Source organism: Podarcis tiliguerta, assembly GCF_965153285.1.
Source record: "Podarcis tiliguerta genome assembly, chromosome: 9".
Lineage (NCBI taxonomy): Eukaryota > Metazoa > Chordata > Lepidosauria > Squamata > Lacertidae > Podarcis > Podarcis tiliguerta.
This window is the reverse complement of record NC_139542.1, coordinates 50525009-50544270: the sequence shown is the minus strand read 5'-3', so window position 1 is coordinate 50544270 and position 19262 is coordinate 50525009. Positions and strand designations below refer to the sequence as shown.

The 19262-nt window shown below is 41.6% G+C and overlaps 1 protein-coding gene and 1 long non-coding RNA gene across 3 annotated transcripts in view; one reads left to right on the top strand and one right to left on the bottom strand.

The window, feature by feature from the left end:
* MTNR1A (melatonin receptor 1A) overlaps positions 1–18861 on the top strand; it is a 66997-nt gene extending 48136 nt beyond the window's left edge. The window contains exons 2-3 of one of the 2 annotated variants that reach the window (XM_083458425.1): positions 8878–8978; positions 15009–18861. In XM_083458425.1, the coding sequence (XP_083314551.1) occupies positions 8903–8978; positions 15009–15877 (945 nt within the window). In that variant the 5' untranslated portion in view covers positions 8878–8902 and the 3' untranslated portion in view covers positions 15878–18861. The remainder of the gene's footprint in view (positions 1–8877; positions 8979–15008) is intronic. The other variant, XM_083458424.1, reaches the window with a different exon arrangement.
* The window catches only part of LOC310657414, a 75107-nt gene that overhangs the window by 9678 nt on the left and 46167 nt on the right, over positions 1–19262 (bottom strand). The window lies entirely within an intron of this gene.

Here is a 19262-nt window from a genome sequence, read left to right as displayed (position 1 = left end):
AATGGTATCATTTTAATTCAGTTTGCTTCCAGACATTCTGTTTTAATGAGAGGATCAGAGTTCAGCCTGACTGCTTTGGTACTGAAAAGGAACAGATTAAAACGGGAATCAGGAAAATATACAAAATTGCAAGTTTTCTCATCCCCTGCCAGAGCTAAGAAATTCACAATTTGATTATGTGTGAGAAGAAAAAGGAAGAATAAATGTTTTAAAAGTGATATAAGCTTCACAACAGCCTGCGTTTCTATTCCTCTTGGTACCATTTTGTGATTATAGATGCAACACACTGTACATTACTTTTACAGTAATAGCAGGACTATTAAAAACATGCATACAGGCAGTAACTGCAGTAGGAGTCTGCCTTTGTGTCCTTTAATTCTGTCTTATAACCCTGAAGGGCATCGTTCCTTTTAAAGAAGCTTCTTGCACCGCGCCCTGATTTCTGTTGCAAGGGTACAGTGCCAAATCAAAGCTGCCTATTCCCATTGCCAATGGAGCAATTGCAATTATGCTGATAAGGAGCAAAAGCCCAAGTGCAAGAACTGTCAAACATAATTTAGTGTAACCAGTATGCGGCTGGAAGCAAACCAGGGACAGAAAAGCAAAGTGCCTGACATTATTTTTTCTGTGCAGAAGACATTGGAAGAAGCACTAGCAACAAATGTCGGAGGGATAATACTGGGAAGGCAATGGAGCGCACAGAAAGTCACAGCTGAGGCATCAGCTACTTCTTGCAAACTTTGAAAATCTGTTTTACTCCATCAACTTTTTTGTTGCACCCATATCATCCCACTTGCCTAATCTCTGGCAACATTTCCCAAAGAAATGACATTGCCTCTTTGAGCTTTCACAATGCGTGACAGCTGCAGGACTTAAACCCTTGGTACGTGTGTGCACTTAATATTCCAAGTATTGTGCTGAGCTTAAAGAGACGAGATTCTTGCTCCTGGTTCACCTTTCCTTCATGATGGGATAACTAGTCAGTGCATCATCTTTACCCGTATTGGCAGAATGTGTAGTTCTGTAAAGAATCACAGTAACCTATGAATGACCCATAGTGCCTCAAACATTCCCAACTGGTTGTTGTTGTTGTTGTGACATGGATTGATATCCCAGAATAGCAATCTAAATCATATAGATCTTATCACATGCATAAGTAAATCTTTAAAATTACACATGCAAACTTAAACACATATAACTCATATATGTGTTTCATTAGTAATGAAGTCTATAATTCATTAGTAATGAAGTCTGAGTTGGTTTTCTAGTATCAGAGAAACACAAAACAACTTAAATAAAATTTATTGCATGCTTAAACACCTTAAACAAAACATATTCTAGTAACATACTCAATACAACTCCACCTTAAGTACAAATAAGAGCAGCAATATTAATAAGAAGGGAAGGCTGAGTAATCAAGGTCCATCCACCGCAGGAAACAAAAGGAGAGAGTTGGCAGATATTTCTCTAAAGCATAATATTCCAGCAAGTGTCAAGTATGCATAGTATTTGGCAGTTTTCAGAAAGCAGGAGTTCCATGTCCCATTTCCCACCACAGGGAAAACTTTCTGCTGGTGAGGTACAGTCAATAAAGTCACTTGAGTGTTGTTGTTCTATCTACCATTTGGATTAGATGTCAAAAGTGGGAAGAAAAACAAAAAAAATCCTCTGAAGAAGAACCTTTGAGATAAACATGCTCAGGACTTATAACAGCACAGCCTCACTTTCTCATATATATGCACCACACTGTAATGTTGTTGAGGTCATCAGTGCTATTTATTGTATATTGATATTTTGGATTAGTATATATGTATAGTTTCTTAAATTATTACTTATTACATCACATCATATTTTATAAACATTTTTGCCTTCTTTGTTCATGTGGTTTGGTTCGTGGTTAATTAAGATGTGTGTTTTTTTTATTTTCTGGAAAAACAGAGTGCAAAATGTTTCTTGGTGTAATACTCCTCTCTACACCCACACACATACTTGCAATTTGGAAGATGACTGCAATTAGCCAGTTTGTTCTAACAAGCAATGCAAAAGGAAGTGGATTGTATGAGAGCCTCTGTCCCATTCAGTTAAAGAATATTTTTGTCACTTCAGTATGCCTTAACAGCTGCTTATGCCTTAATGTTATATTGGAGCAAATCTCTGCAATCTATTGTTTAGCCTGTTTTAAAAAGGAAACCTGGCATATTGTTTTGAGAAGTTGAGATAGTGATTCATGCAATGGTTTCATGTCCAGAGCGGAAATATGCAATTCCCTCCTCAATATACACCTGGGCAGGAGGTAGCCTGTACCATGTGAAGTTTGTTATTTCTCTCACACACCACCATTAATTCTGATTCTTAAGATCCAGTGTGGTGTAGTGGTTAAGAGCGATAGACTCGTAATCTGGTGAACCGGGTTCGCGTCCCCGCTCCTCCACATGCAGCTGCTGAATGACTTTGGGTTAGTCACACTTCTTTGAAGTCTCTCAGCACCACTCACCTCACAGAGTGTTTGTTGTGGGGGAGGAAGGGAAAGGAGATTGTTAGCCGCTTTGAAACGCCCTAGGGTAGTGATAAAGTGGGATATCAAATCCAAACTCCTCCTCCTCTTTCTCCTCCTCCTCCTCCTCTTCCTCTTCTTCTTCCGGATGCTCATTTGCATTCTGTTCCCACCCAAAATGTGAATGGTTTTATTTCTCATATTACAGCTCAAATATCTCTGAAGCACAGTGTACGATGATCTTCTCAGTGCTAACCTTAGCCAGGTCCATAGAGCAAACTCCCTAAAAGGACTCACTTATATGGAAACATTGGATGATGCCTAATATCAAAGCAGCCCGTTGGTTCATCCAGTTCAGCATTGTTGACAGTGACTTGCGGCAGCGTGCTGAGATTTCAGACCAGAGTCTTTTCCCAGACCTATGTGGAGATGTCAGGGACTGAACCTGACATCTACCACTGAGCAACATCCCTTCCTTCTTCACCCATATGAGCCTCCTTGTAAAGATCTTCAGCTTTCATGTTTCGCTTCCATCAGAGATGTGGACAGTGACACAGGACAGCACTTTCTTGGCAGTAGCATCTAGGTTGTGGAACCTCCTTTCTTTGTGAACTCCATGCTATGGGCCTTCTAATGCTCTTAAAGACCTTTGGTTTTGAATGATTTGTTGCTGCTCTGCCTTATTGTTGTATTTGTTGTTGGAGGCTGTTTTCCTGAATCTTTGCTATATTTTACACCTATTTTGCTTTATTCAGATTTTAGACTTCATCTGTTTTTATCTTGCGTTTCACTTTGAAGGTCTCCGGGTGGAGAATCAGCCTAAAATGTATATAAGCAAACAAATACCTGCAACATGAGTATTCACCAGTGTTTTTTTTCTTAAGTGTTTTCAGTCTAAGCTAGGCTTGTCACTTAAGTATGACAAAAAAAGGGAAAAAAAGAAAAAGGAGGACGATACGGAAGCTGAGGGCTAGCTCAGTCGGTAAAGCAAGAGACTTTTAATCTCAGGGTTGGGCGTTTGAGCCACATGTTGGGTGAAAGATTAGGTGATCCTCGTGGTCCCTTTCAACTCTACAATTCTATGAGTCTATGAAAGTGTGTATCTAAATCAAATTGGCATAATTTTATGTTGGAAGTCGTGGAAGCCCTGTTGGACGTTCAGCTTCCAAAATAACGTTTGAAAACAGGAACAGTCACTTCCAGGTTTCCAAAATGTTCGATAACTAGGGTGTTTGAAAACCAAGGTACGACTGTACCTTGTTCACCCTTCTTAAGGTTTTCATCTTCAAACTGACCTTGATAGCTCCTCAAAAGGAGGACTGACAACCCTTCTCATAGTGAACTATCCTCTGTAAAGTAGGACACTTGGGCATCCCAGATGAAGCTTTGAGATCCATGTGATTTGTCCCTTCCAGAGACCAATACTTGCAATTATCCAACTCTACACATCCAAGTGCTGTTTCTATCCTCTGCTTAACCTGTTTAGGTTCTCTATAGCCTAATCTTTTGTGAAGAAAAAGCTGGTAATTTTGAGCCCTTATTCTGAATCAGCTAGCTGAATTGAGTTGATTTAATATTTGAATCCAACTTTTCCAACAACAAATATTGAGCTCAATAGCATTAAAAAAACCCAAACAAAACATTGCAATCACTATAACCCAAACCTGTTGCAGTTCTTGGCAGCACAGCCTGCAAAAGCAGCAACTTTATATCTTTTAGGTTTTATTTTTTATGTCACAGTCATAGAACCAGTCCAGTTCCTGCTCCCAAGACCTATTGAATGGACTGGCCTTCATGCATTGTTCCTGGAAATGCTGCCAACTACTATGTGGAACCTGTTTTAGATTTGCATATCCTTAGGGATTGCTCTTTGAAATAAGTATTAAATCTTCACTGGTAACAAACATATTTACCAACAATGCAAACAAAGGAGAACCAGCATAAAAAGAGCATTGAAAGTTCCCGCCTCAGACAAATTGCTTTTGTCTTCCAAATGGAAATAGATGACTAGAATAAGCTACTGCAACATTCTCCATGTTCTTTAAAAGCAACAAACTATCAAATAGCAAAGACATGGTGAATTATCATTAAAATAATTTTAAAAAGCAGAGAACCACTGCATATTATGGCAACTGTGTCGAATCTACATTAAAGTGCTCCACAACTATTATCACGTGATGATGAGACTCCATTGTGGTGGCTCAATATGCAGTTGAGGCAATTTTCTCCATGCCACCACATAATTTTTAAGACTCTATGTGGTACATGGCGTGTATAGCCTTAAAAATATGGTGGTGGCACACTAAGCGTCCGTACGATGGCCTAACATGTGCCCTTTTAGAAGCTGGTGTTTTACACAAAGAGATATATGGAAAAAAACATTGTCCACTTACATCAAGGCTGGGAAATGCATGGCCCTTCTTGTTGAATTCCAACTTTCATCCGCCCAAGTCAACATGGCCAAGGACCAGAGATGATGGGAGTTGTTCCCCAGCAACATATAAAGTGCCACAGATTCCACAACCCTGATTTACATGGAGGAGACTGTCTTCCTAACCTAGAAGGCCACTCAAGCTGCTGCTGGAGAAATGTCTGATATAATTCTGGAAGGTTTCCTTTTCCTGAATCTTTATCGAGGAAGAATCCCATTGCCCCTCTGCTGTTATAAAGATGTTTAAAGATAAAATATTCTTGCAGCCCTGAGGCAATTACTGTGGAGGAGTCAAAGAGTGTTTGTTGAACTGAAGAAAAATAAAAGTACCTAGGAGACTAGCTGTCCATAAATCTTCTCCCCATTACCATCGTATCAGATAGATGCCGACAAGAAATGCATTTATCAAATAATATTTGATGCCACATTGTTGTTATTATGTGCCCTTGGGTTACCTCCAGCACATTTAAAGTGGCTAAATGTCAGAATAATGCACTCACTGAGGTGAAACTCGCAGGGAGCATTATCTTATCCAGTTGTTTTCCATTTGATATCTTATGACCTGTGTTGTTTGAAGAGAAAATTGAGAGCACTAGGGCTCCAAAAGAGAAAACCCTCAGCAATGGATTCTGTGCTGAAGGAAATTGGAGGGTGTATATGTATGTTTGTGGAGTCTAATGGCCTTGATGGATGCCACAAAAAGGGCCTGGAGAAAAAACAACCACATCCTGTGTCCTTGAAATTAGCTGTAAATGCAGTGGTATATTTTAAAATGCTCCTGCTTGTCATGACAACCTCCATAACCATGTGTCAGAGAGCAGGCCAGCAGTGAATCACACCATTCAAATTTGGAGTTAGCTCTTTCATTAGCACACTTAATGAGCACAGCGGCTCATCCATGGTAGGCCTTTCCCCATGAATGAGTTGCTGATGCTGAAAGTCCTCACCTCCCCACAGCCATCTAAGTCCCCTCCTCTCCAGGGCTTTTCCCAAGCAAGCGGAGACTACACCTGGTGAAGCCTGTCACTGCTCCACCCATTTCAGCCCTCTTCTGGTTCTGGGAGATGGGGGAAGGGGAGCATGTCACAACAGGAGGAGACACCCATGACTTTTTACTTACTCATCTCTGTCTCTTGGCCCCCTCCTCCCACTCTCCTGCTTCAGCTTCTGCCTCTAATTCTGGAGCTTTTTCTGCCTCAGACTCTCCCAGAAAAAACTCACAGCTCTGGCCTAGCTACTTTCCCCACCTCAGCAGCTGCCACTTGAAGCAACTGCCTCACTCTGCCTCATGATAGGGCTGGACCTGGATCCTAGTGCTCAGTCTTATAGACCTGTTGCCTCAGCAGAGACAATTGGATCATTAGCCTACATTTTAAAAAATCCAATTCCATAATTGAACATTGATTCCAACACTTATATAAATCATAGTTAAAACTTCACAGTGAAACTCTGGGCATGTCTACTCAGAAGTAAGTTCCATTGAGTTTAACAGGGCTTCCTCCTAGGTATGTGTGATTACAGCCTCAGGAAAATTAAAAATGAGATTGTAAGTGACATGTTGCGGATATAATGTCTCTGAGATGTATTTTACTTGCTTCCTTGTTTATGAACCTCTCTGACATTTTGCTATCCCATTTTAAAATGTTCTTCTGTCAGTGAGCTGTTCTTGCTTGATTGTAGGCACATCACCCCATAGAACACCAGCCAGTTCACTGATTCATATCCATTATCAGGTGTCTTGTATGTGCAAATGAGCTATTAAACAAAGCAAGCCATAATGGGGAGTTGGTTCAATAGAGCTAAGCTGACAGCAATACTGTAAATCTCACAGAAACACACCAGACATTAAGGGATGGATACAAGAACTCCTATAATTGGCAGCTCACTAACAGGCCCTATTTAACACACCGCAAAGGAAAAATAAATTTCAGAAAATCTAGAAAAGAACTGTTTGAGGAATCATACCCACTGCTCAATTCATCACCCTGAATGTGGTATCATTATTTTCTCGGTGACTGTTTCTTTGTTGTATTTCAGCTATTTTCATACTCTGTATGTGCATTGCTATTTTTTATTCTATTTTGGTTTATTTAATTATTTATTATTAAAGGGAGGCAGCATCTTTGGTTGGCGGAGGCAAGAAGGGAAACTTTTGGAAATTAAAATAACGTGTGAAAATTTGGAATATAACTAATGATGAATGAAAAAAACAGAAGCAAACAGTATAGACACAAGTTGTGTTATCACTTCGCATACCAAACCTTTCAACTGAGTCAGTTCACATGATTAGCTTGTGAGGAATCTACTGGTGCACATGCGAAGCACCCGCATCTCAACTAGCACAGCAACAGCATGGAAGTTCACACAACCTCTTCCATGCATAGAAGGGACCTGTGGAGAGGGCCATGTGGCTGTGTGGACATGTGTTTAGCCCAGTCCTCCGCTGTGTTCTGATGCTATGCTTTCATAAGTTCTGCACATTTAATATACATGAGGAGTTATATGTGCATATAGAGTTCCTCCACTTGACCCTGGCCCAGTCAGGGTCTGTTGCCATACAGAGCAGCTGTATGCTCATACATTGGTATGCACAATTCTTCTCAGTGTGTATCCAACTCATGCACATTGAGGGAGCATTGCTGCAGTTGTGACAGTGGCAGAGAGGGAGGCCTGTGACTGTCTCTTTCTCTGTGTAGAGAGAGGTTGTGAAGCACTTTAGAATATCTATTGTGCAGTTGTTGTTTTTAATAGAGAAGCAGCTCCTACATTTATAACTAATTTTAAACAGCTTGGAAGATATGAATGCAGCCTTTAGGAAGCAAGTTGTACCTGGCCACACTGCCCTTGGGCTTAGATGGTGTGATGAGTTATGTTCAAATGATGTGTATTTCAAACAAAACATAACAAAATGCATTGCCGGTCGATAGTAGCAGGTGGAACTTTGGAACTATTGTCCTACATGTCACAATTACTTACAGATTTCAATTACATAAAAAGTTCAGACCTAGATTGTCTTCAATTTATACACGGAGTTAATTATCCCATATTTTTTCCTGTTGGTGCGTTCTTTCTATTTTTAGCTCCTTAAGTGGAGAATTTCCTTGTTGTTTTTCTGCTTTGTTAGATCTTCTTAAATAATAAAGCAGGTCTGGAGACTCTACATGTGTATCTAAAAAAAGGATGGTGAACTTAAAGCGAAGGTTCAGAGGGAGAACAACTGTGTTCTTACTGAATATTTAAAATGAAACTATCTTTAGCTGTCTATATATAGCCCTTCGGTTTGTGTTCAAAGGCATTCTCCCCCTTGCATTTTTCTACTTGTATTTATTTTGAGAGACAAACTGGCTGATCCTGCTTTGCTTATTGAAGCAGGGGCAATGAAATTCATGGTTTGCTGCACACAGCCTTAACTAAAGGTGCACAGTGTATTTTGTGGCCACCACCAGCTCAGAGTTGGGTTGACTTCTATAGTCATTGACTCCATTGCCGTACTGCACTTACCATCAATATAGGTAAAGGTACCCCTGCCCGTATGGGCCAGTCTTGCCAGACTCTAGGGTTGTGCGCTCATCTCACTCTATAGGCCAGGAGCCAGCGCTGTCCGCAGACACTTCCGGGTCACGTGGCCAGCGTGACAAGCTGCATCTGGCGAGCCAGCGCAGCACACGGAATGCCGTTTACCTTCCCGCTGGTAAGCGGTCCCTATTTATCTACTTGCACCCAGGGGTGCTTTCGAACTGCTAGGTTGGCAGGCACTGGGACCGAACGACGGGAGCGCACCCCACCGTGGGGATTCAAACCGCCGACCATGCGATCGGCAAGTCCTAGGCGCTGAGGTTTTACCCACAGCGCCACCCACGTACCATCAATAGGTTTCTCCTAAAGTTTAGCCAGAATTCACCCCCATGTAACTTTAACCCTTTAGATTTAATCTTGCTTTTCATGGTTGCAGAGAATAAATCTTTGCCCTCTTGGATATGACAGCGCTTGCACATGTCCCTTCAGTTAACTCGTATCCAGGTTATGCATATCCAGTTCCATCAACGTTTTCTGGTAAGACAAATTCTCCATACCACTGGCCACCGTATATAGAAAGCATTTTCAGAGCACTACGGACAGCAGTTTCTAATACAAGAAACTAGAGAGGTGTACAGATCATGCTAGCAACTATTGTTGTTATTAATAACAATCACAAGAACAATTAATATAGGCATTCGCACAGGCACGGTTGACTACTATCATGCATAATGATAGTAGTACTCTACTTCACAAAATCCACATGAAAATGTGTCAGGATAGAATTAGTCAAATTCTGATGCAGAACTGTGATTGACTGGGAATGGGTCTGTCTATTCCTGGTAGGGGGCTGGAAAGAGGGGTGCTTGGCAAGCAAATCTCTCCTTGCTGAGCAACAGTAAAGGTAAAGGGACCCCTGACCATTAGGTCCAGTCGTGACCAACTGTGGGGTTGCAGCACTCATCTCACTTTATTGGCCGAGGGAGCCGATGTACAGCTTTCGGGTCATGTGGCCAGCATGACTAAGCCGCTTATGGCAAACCAGAGCAGTGCATGGAAACACCATTTACCTTCCCGCTGGAGTGGTACCTATTTATCTACTTGCACTTTGACGTGCTTTCGAACTGCTAGGTTGGCAGGAGCAGGGACCGAGCAACGGGAGCTCACCCCGTCGCAGGGATTCAAACCGCCTACCTTCTGATCGGCAAGTCCTAGGCTCTGTGGTTTAACCCACAGCTCCACCTGCAATGCAGGCTATTTTTCTCCAAGTTACAGAAGCAGTGAGTCTAGGATAGCCTAGTAACATCACTGAGGCAAAACCAATGCCATGATTTAGCTGATGGAAACCATTTTTTCATGGCTAGGAATGGTGCTAGTGGTTTTTGTCTGGGTAGTTCCAATGCATACACAAGGGGATTGTTCCAGTGCTTACCTGATCTCTCAAGTCTTTCCTCTCCACTGTATAGAGAATTGCCTTGTTATATTGTGTGTGGATTATGGCTTTGTTTGAGTTGTGTTTAATAGGAATGATGATACAGTTAGCAGAATCACTTAATTAAAGCAAATGGACCCCAGAGAGGAATTCTGGCAACATTTCACAGAGCAAACTAAACAAAACAGTATTTGACTTGAAGAGAAAGAAACAGAGGGGTTTAGTCTTTTAGGGGCAGGCCTTGTTGAGAACTGGGTTAGAATCAACTAAATATTCAGAGTAAAGCTCCCAGACACATACACAAGCACTCACAGCTACCTCACTAAGAATCATGCTACCTCCCTGGTTGCTAAGAAACACCTCCACCCCACCTCCTTTTGACCAGTTTGCTCAATGACAACCAGATTAACCCTTAAGCTGCAAACTGAATGATCCCTGAAGTTCTACTTCCCACAGATACATCAGTTATAAGATTTGTTGATATTTATGCAGTATCATCAAAAGTACAGAATGCATTATTCAGTTATGCAAACAAGCACTGGCCTTACCCCTTGAGGGGTTACAAACTAAAACTGTCACTGAGGAAGAGAGCAAGGGAGGAATGCTGAAGATAATAATGTGAATGTGAAGAAACGCACCTTGTGCGCCTTGACTTAGAACAATATGTTCACCTTGACTTAGAATAATATCAGATTTGTCCAATGGGAAATGGAAATATACTGCTCTTGAGTACTGGAACAATTGTACACTGAAACAGCAACCTTTTGAGAGTTCTTTAGGCTTTCCTATAAGAAGTATTCACAAAGTAGGAGAAGTTTCTATGGAATAAAGGAAGGCTCTCAGCTTTTTCCAGTTCCCAAGCTGGGCATGGAGAACCTCTGTGCATATATTTAGTAGTGCACAAGATTTATTCACAAGCACTGTTGAATGCATGTAGGCGAGAACAGAATTGCAAGTGCATACTCTTCCAGGGATTCCAAAGCATGCCATGTTTTGTAAACTTGTCTATTGCAGAATATCTACTATCTATCTTTATCTTTTGCTGTGAGTGGGGAAACACCTGAAGGAGTGTTTTTGTTGGACAAATGGCAGAAAAATAAAGCTATAATGTACTCTTCTTACTCAGCCTGTGATCTTAAAGTATGGTGTGTATTATCTACCATATATTTTAGAAAGTTGTCTGTTTGCCTTGCATTTGGGTACCTTAAGATATCATAACCACATTTTTCATGGTGGATCTTGAGAACAAGGAGCAAGTTGTCCTCTATGGTTGGATGTAAGAAGGCAGACTGAACCTTTCACAACTTCACTGATTTAAGCTGCTTATTTCAAAACTGCACTGATTTCTTTGGTTTTTAGAATTCCTGAGCAATATAGGTATGAGGATGGTGTGTGTGTGTGTGTGTGTGTGTGTGTGTGTGAACATCACATGTTTTAAGCCGTACTGAGAACAAACACAATGTTGACTTCTTAGCATTGGATGCCTCCATATTGGTGACAAAAATGAAAATCTACACAGCTGTGAAATTCTCAACACAATTCCAAAATGATTAGCTGAGATAAACTGAGAAAGACAAGAAACTATTCATCTTAAAAATCATAACAGATTAAAGTTTACACAGCACACAGTACTTCAAATATCTGCCAGACTGCAATTACATTGTGCTGTTCATCAGTGATTATTGAAGATATTGAAATGAGTGGTAATATATTGCCAGCAGTTCCTGGCATCTGAAGCCTTCACAAGGCACCAGAGAATTCAAAATGCATTTTAGCCCATAGTTTCTTCCAAACCTAACATTCTGGACCTTATTCAATTTAAGATGCAATATATTTTTCCCTAGGAAGAATGGTGGTCAACACTTTGCAAAATTACAAGAGTCTTTGTAGGAAAACGATCAGACGTGTGGCTTTGATTTAACTCATGTTTATAAAGTTTTCCCATAATTAGACTTGCATAATCAACTTCCTTTCCAACCCTAATATTTACTCCCAGCAGCACGCTAAATAAATCCTCAGCAAAGTCTCTAAAACCCAACACCTGCATGATTGTGCAGCATCTAATCCCTTTTTACTCAAGGGGACTCAAGGGGATCATCCTTTGCTCAAGACTGGTCTTTTGCGTGTTGAGTCCCACAAGGCCACCCCCAAAAAATTCACACATCACACATCAATTTTTGTTAAGGTTTTTGGCATAATTTTGGCCACAACTTTATTCAAAATACAAAAAATGTGAGTGGTTGCTTAGGCATTGGTTATGACTATCTGTCCATGCCCTCAGGGACAGAGCTGGCCTTCCGGACACCAACGGAAGCCAGCGTGGGAAACAAGTATTGGGTGAGAAAATGAAGCTGGGCATCAGTCCCTCACTTCTCACCCTCATGTTCCTTTGGGGCTTGCACGGCCCAAGTCCGATGCCAGGGACAAGGACGAAAGAATGGCAAGCCCCTGGATTCCTTTAACGGAATTCCCTTTCCGCATCATTTGGAGGGGTAGGCACTTACCCCTCCAAGCACCAATTTAACCAATGCCTAACCGCCAACCTTACAAGTTGTGACGATTTGCTACGTAGTAGGCAAAAACCAAATGGCACCAGCCAATCAGCCAGATGGCAAAATTCCTACCAGGCCCCCGCACCAAGGCGGACGACCCCTTGACAGGCAATAGCAAGGTCAAGTGAACCGAAAAAACCACCCTATTAAAGGGAGGGAGGGCGGGTGATCCGATGCAAAATGGCCAAGAGGACGTCCAACGTCTGGCCCCTGTATTTAAAGACTCTGACCCCTCCTCCAAATTGGCTACAATCAAAAATCCTCAGCAACCCAATATTAACCATTTACAGGCTTGGGTTTCTCCAAATCCGCTGAGTCACGACAGGGTGGCCTGTTTCCCCAACCGCAACACGTGCTCTCTGTTAGGGAGAACACGCTTTATCAAATGGCACTCCCTGTAATCTGTTCACAATCCCAGTCTAACGTTTCAAAAAGAGAAGGAAGGGAATATCTTCAACGTGTACCAGTATATAAGGGTGGGCTGGGTTGGGGTGTGTGCAATGGGGTGTGTGGGGAGGACTCTTAGGATTCTAGGGATCTTGAATGTTGGGGTATCTCATGAGCAGCCCTTCTGGCCTCATTTTTAGCTTGATGGTCAGGCTTTAGCAGCTAGTCAAGTCTTGTTAGAAGGCTTTTGTCTGGAGCAATCTGCCCTCAAGGCTATCTGGGTCCCTTCCTACATGACTGGCAAGTTCCACTTGTACCTTCTGCCAAGCAGTCACTCTGCTGCCCACTAACGTGACTGCTGTACAACTCTCCCAGCTGAGCAACAAAAATAGAGCCTTGTGAAAATTGCTAAATAATGTAACATGTAAGACCTATTTTTAGATGGGGAGACATGTTGGAAGACACGTGCTTGAATGCTTGAGTTTGAAGCCATTCACATTCTCTTGCAAGGCCACCTGCAGCACCAGATTTAATTTGTTAATCAGAAGTCAATCCCACAGGCCCCTGTCACATAATTAAAATTTAATATGCACATGGAATTTTTGATACAAGTCAGGTTTATATATAGAACCTGGATTCTAAAATAGGCATTCCACATCTGAGGGAGAGGATATCAACTGTAAAATGAATAAAACTTCCCTAGAGTAGGTGTGGAGTTCATACAGTGTTTCCTTATCTCTTCATGGCTGGAGTGCCATTTCAGAGGGTGAGCTTGAAGGCTGATGCCCTGACCAAGCTCCAGTCATGCAGAGCTGTGTGCAACCAGCTGAGCCAGAGGCTGGCTGGCAATGTGGATACTGGGGGCCTTGCAATTGCTGACATCTCTCTGCATTGCATTGCTTTTCATTGGATGCACACCTGAGAGGGCAGTCCTTTGCATGCTTGCTCAGAAGTAAAGCCCATTATGTTCAATGGAGCTTACTAGATTGCATTCTGATATAACTAGCTATGAACAGCTATGCACAACTAGTTAGGAATAGCTACTTGCAGCTAGAGATGAATTTTAGTGTGTGATAGAGACTGGCTGGTTGATGAAGAGTGGTGGGAGTTGCCTGTACAAGAGACCCCCCCCCCTCACTTCCCTGTGATTTTTCTTCCTCATCCTACTACTGTGGATTTAGACACCAGCATAGAAAACACATCCTGTGAGGAAAGGTCAAAGGTATTGGATATGTTTAGCCTGGAGGAGTAAGGAAGACATGATAGCATCCTTCACATACCTGAAGGGCTGTCAATAGAAGAGGACAAGAACTTGTTTCCTACTGCATCAAAGCGCAGGGCTAGATCTAATGAGCTTAAATAAGGTTGAAGAGTCTTGTTGGTTGTCAGCATAGTTCAGTAATGGGACTAGTTACCTAGAGGGATGGTGTGGGTTCTCCCTTGCTTGGGTGTTTTCAAGCTGAAGTTGAAGTCTAGTGCAGAAGCTCTAGAACTGGATTCCTTGCATTGAGCAGTGGAGTTGGCTAGATGGCCTACAAGACCTCTTCTAGCAATATGATTCTCTGGTTCTATGAACTTCTTCTATTCTTAGAAATTGAACATCTCAGGCTGGATCTACACATATATCAGAACAGGGTGGTACAAATATTTTATGACTTCAGACCTGTAGTTGTTGGCAGGGCAGAGCAGACAGTGTGCCATAGCTAACCTGACATTGGTTGCCAGTTACCAAGAGGGAGGGGGCAAAGTGGTGGGGAGTGTGGTATGGGCATGGTGACTTCAGACTGCAGCAAAGGTGGTGGTGGTGAGGATTTTTTTAATGTACTTCTTTGTAAAAACAACCACATCCAAAAAGTAAAAGGAAGAAACAACCAATTCCTTGCAAATGGCAAACTAGCACAGCAAGGAGCGAACTATTCCCCCCCCCCCCCGTGAGTTTATAATAGTTTATAATATATGGGAACATTCAGAACGATACCCCACCCTCTCACCTGCAGTCCAAAGTGGAACAGCCCACTGTATCCCTTTCAGATTTTAACACCTCGCTTAGCTATGTATATAGGCAATGTGTCGTTTCTGTCGTGTGCAAAAGCTGTTAGATAGATGTATGAAGTTGGGAGGTCAACTGGAATGTGCTTTGGTTAAAACAAACCCTACCGTTGTTAATTTATCAATTTCTGTATGCTTCATTTTCAGGCAATGTCTTCGTTGTCAGCCTAGCCATCGCTGACCTGGTTGTGGCAATCTACCCATACCCTCTGGTCCTGACATCTATCTTTCACAATGGATGGAACCTGGGATACATCCACTGCCAGATCAGTGGATTTCTTATGGGCCTGAGTGTTATTGGATCCATATTCAACATTACTGGAATTGCAATTAACCGATATTGCTACATCTGCCACAGCCTCAAGTATGACAAGCTGTACAGCGACAAGAACTCTTTGTGCTACGTCATCCTTATTTGGGTCCTAACATTTGTTGCCATTGTGCCCAATCTTTTTGTTGGGTCGCTTCAGTATGATGCCAGGATCTTCTCATGCACCTTCTCCCAGTCGGTGAGCTCAGCGTACACAATAGCTGTTGTGTTTTTCCATTTCATGCTCCCAATAGCCATAGTTACATTTTGCTACTTGAGGATATGGATCCTGGTCATTCAGGTACGGAGGAGAGTTAAACCCGACAACAAACCCAAACTAAAGCCACATGACTTTAGGAACTTTGTCACCATGTTTGTGGTGTTTGTACTCTTTGCCGTCTGCTGGGCTCCTTTGAATTTTATAGGCCTTGCAGTGGCTGTCAACCCAGAAACAATAATTCCCCGAATTCCAGAGTGGTTGTTTGTTTCCAGTTACTACATGGCATACTTCAACAGCTGCCTTAATGCTATCATCTATGGACTTTTGAACCAGAATTTTAGACGAGAATACAAACGAATTATTGTGACAATTTGTACAGCAAGAGTTTTCTTCCAGGACAGCTCAAATGATGCAGTCGACAGGATGAAAAGCAAGCCCTCGCCACTGATCACAAACAACAATTTAGTCAAGGTTGACTCGGTGTGAAAAGAGAAACCTTGTTAACTGACAATTTATAGACACTCTGATGTACTCAAATGTCAAATCTGTTAGCCTCATGGTTCAAGCTCTGCAATGAGACACTGGTCCTCTAATGTACAATTGCACTCAGATGAGATTATATGTATAGTATTTTTGAGCCAAAGTAACAGTTTTTAAGGTAAAGTTCCTCCTATTGCACTACATGCTATGTTTCAATACAATGGACATGATCCAGCCAAAGTTAAGCACCTCAGACCCATCAATGCCAGAGGGATAGTTAAGCATGCAATTAATATCTGAAATTATTGGGGCTTGTGTATTCTTTTCCTTCGGTTGAGTAATTCCTAGTGATTCGCTGATACACAACTGTAGGCTATTATGGAATTAAAGAGCAAATCATTGTAAATCTTTTGTTTAATTTAAGTAAGCACTAGAGATGGATTGGAACTAACAAAGATATGTTACTTGGATTTTTTTTAAACAAACAAACAAACCAAGCACCACCCCAATCTTCGTAAACTATAATCTAATGCTGCAAAGCATAAGCATAAGTACATGTAACTAGAAATAATAATTTTTTAAAAGATACAAGGAACTGCTGGTAAATTATCAGAGTATATACATCGTTAAACTACAGGATGACAAGTTGTTGAAAAGAGTTCTGTATGACAGGGAAACTTAATTTGATGGAGGAACAAAGCCTCCAGAACCACTCAGGTGTGTGTATGTGTGTATAATCTGGACAATGAGCACCAAGGATGAAAGGCCTTTCAGCCCCCACCCCCGCTGCTGATAAGGAATGATGGTGAGGCAGGCGGGTCACTGAGTCTCACTTCAAAGAAGAAACTGAGGAGCATCTTCTCGGTCATAATATGGCTGTTGCCTGTTCAAATGATCTTTTGAAGTATTGAGATTAGAGAGATGCATACTAAATTGCATTCCTGTGCTATAAAACCTAGAGGACAATCAAAAGACTAAATGAGCGTAAGTGGATGAAAAACTAATGTTTTCAATTTAGCATCTTGCAATATTTCCAAACCTAAAAATACTCCTAACAGAAGGGGTAGAATATGAAAGAGAGTGCTGTTGCCCTTGCATCCTGGTTGCAGGTGTCACAGAGGAATCTGGTTGGCCACTGTGAATACAGGATGCTGGGCTAAATGGGTCTTTGGTTCAGATCCAGCAGGGCTTTTCTTGTGTTCTTAGGACTTGCCTCTTCCTTTCATCAATGAACCTCTCTTTTATCAAAGTGCCAGAAACTGGCAATAATCTGTTAGCGTACCTCGATGTTCCATATAGCACCTGTCGTTATCAGCCTGGAGGGAAAGAGAAATTTCTGGGAAAGCATAAACCTGTGATCATCATCATTTGTAATTTGCATGGCAAAATAACCAAACAAAAATGACTCCTAAGAAACTAGTGGGAGCTTTTCTTGCAATGCAAACTGCAGGCAGAAGGGCCTTGATCCAGATACAGACAGCAGTAGGCGAGAAAGGGTTAAATCCCATGCTACGGTCTAGATTGGGGCCTCCATGCTGACAAGTGGTGTATTTGTTTGGGGGAGCTGCATTCAGGGCAGAACTGTGAGGTTCAGGTTACATGCAGTTTGTCCCTTCGTCACCCACTAACCTGTATCTTCAAGCATGGTCCATGATGCTGCATAGAAGTTCAAACCATCTCTTAAGTCGAGAGGGGTGGGGGAATAGTTTGATTTTTTTTAATTGTAAGTTATAATTGTAAAGTATAGCTAAACGGATTTATCAAATCACTTCTATATACTATATTCTCAAATATTTTGTTTCCATCACTAGATACAATGCCTTTTCAAGCACTAAATATTCATCGTACTCTATAGAGCTCTGTAAGATCTAGGCATACGATCAAAAAAATATCTATTTCCTGAGGCATAATATTACTGTGCAATTTAATGTAGCTCATGCGGCAAATGAATATACGTTCGTACATACTTGAAACTGCCACGTGCAACAAAATAGGTGTTTTTATCTTAAAAACAAGAGCCTTGTGTGTTGTTCTTAGCTCACTTTAAGTCTGCAACAAGAATTAACAACAACTTTTCTAGGTAAGAACAAGCTGGTCAATGCATTTCTCAAGGCACTTGACTCACCATTGTTTACACTCAAACCATTCTTGCCAATCAAACCACTGTGTAAATAGTCAGCGCTCTCCTATTGTGACATCATGTGGTATGATTGACCAAGTAAATTCTAGATCACAGCTTCCTCCAGTGTGATTCCATCCTTAGAGGATGTTTTGTTGTGTATTGACATTGCTTTGTATGTAGTGATATCAGAAAATAAGGTGGCCAGACCATCTGATTTTAATCATATAAGAGAAATACACTATTTAAATTCTTTAAAAACTCTTGCCTTACTTAAACAATATTATGATTAATAATATAGTAATGTTTTATGATGCATCTGACAAAGTAGCATAAATGTAGTTTCAGTAGCCTGGTTAGTATTTAGTATTTAGCTCTTTTCTGAAGAGCTGGTTTCTTTTTCATTTCCCCTGTACAAACTGGTAGATCAAATTGAAAATGAAAATGTACATGCCCTAAAATAATTGCTAGGCGTAATCAGTGTAGGTTATTGGAGGAATTAACAGTTTTGTTTTGTCCCTTTATATTTTGTCGGAAGCCGCACAGAGTGGTTGAGGTAATCCAGTCAGATGGGTGAGGTATAAGAAACAAATTATTATTAATGTCTACGCAGAAGTAAGTCCCCTTGAGTTCAATGGAACTTGCTCCCAGATAAAGAAGTATAGGATGGCAGCCTAAAATATGTATTTATTATAATTCTGAAAATATTGTTTGCTATGCCAAAGGACTATATTTTGGGGGAAAGGTCAGTTATTAAAATGGTTAGCATTTTAAATCTGGTATTTTAAAATATTTGTATTAAATATGAATTCACAGAAAATATGCATGTTGGTGATGTTAACAACCTGCTAAATATAGCAATAATTTTAAAGACATTGTCAGGGGTTCAGGAGCAGAGTCACAGGAGAGGGAAGAAACGGAGAGCGAGGGGGAGGAGTCGGAAGGAAATGTCAGCGGCGACAGTAGTCCGAGGTCTCTGAGTCTCTCCAGTGACTCGGAGGATTCACAGAAAGGGGCCCCCATGGTCAGGGCAAGGGGGACACCTCGGGAAGAAGGGGCCAGAGGGGACTCAGAGAGTAACAGCTGGAAATCCGGACCAGCTTCCCCCCCAGAGTGCAGTAGGGGGGAGGAGTCCAAGGCATCGGGATCAGGGAGCGCGCAGGCAGAGGGAGAGCGTGAAGCAGGAGTGGCCACACCCTCGTCAGGGAGCGAGGAAACGGTCATCAGGAAAGTTAAACGCGCGCGCGCGCCAAGTTCAAATGTACAGGAGGG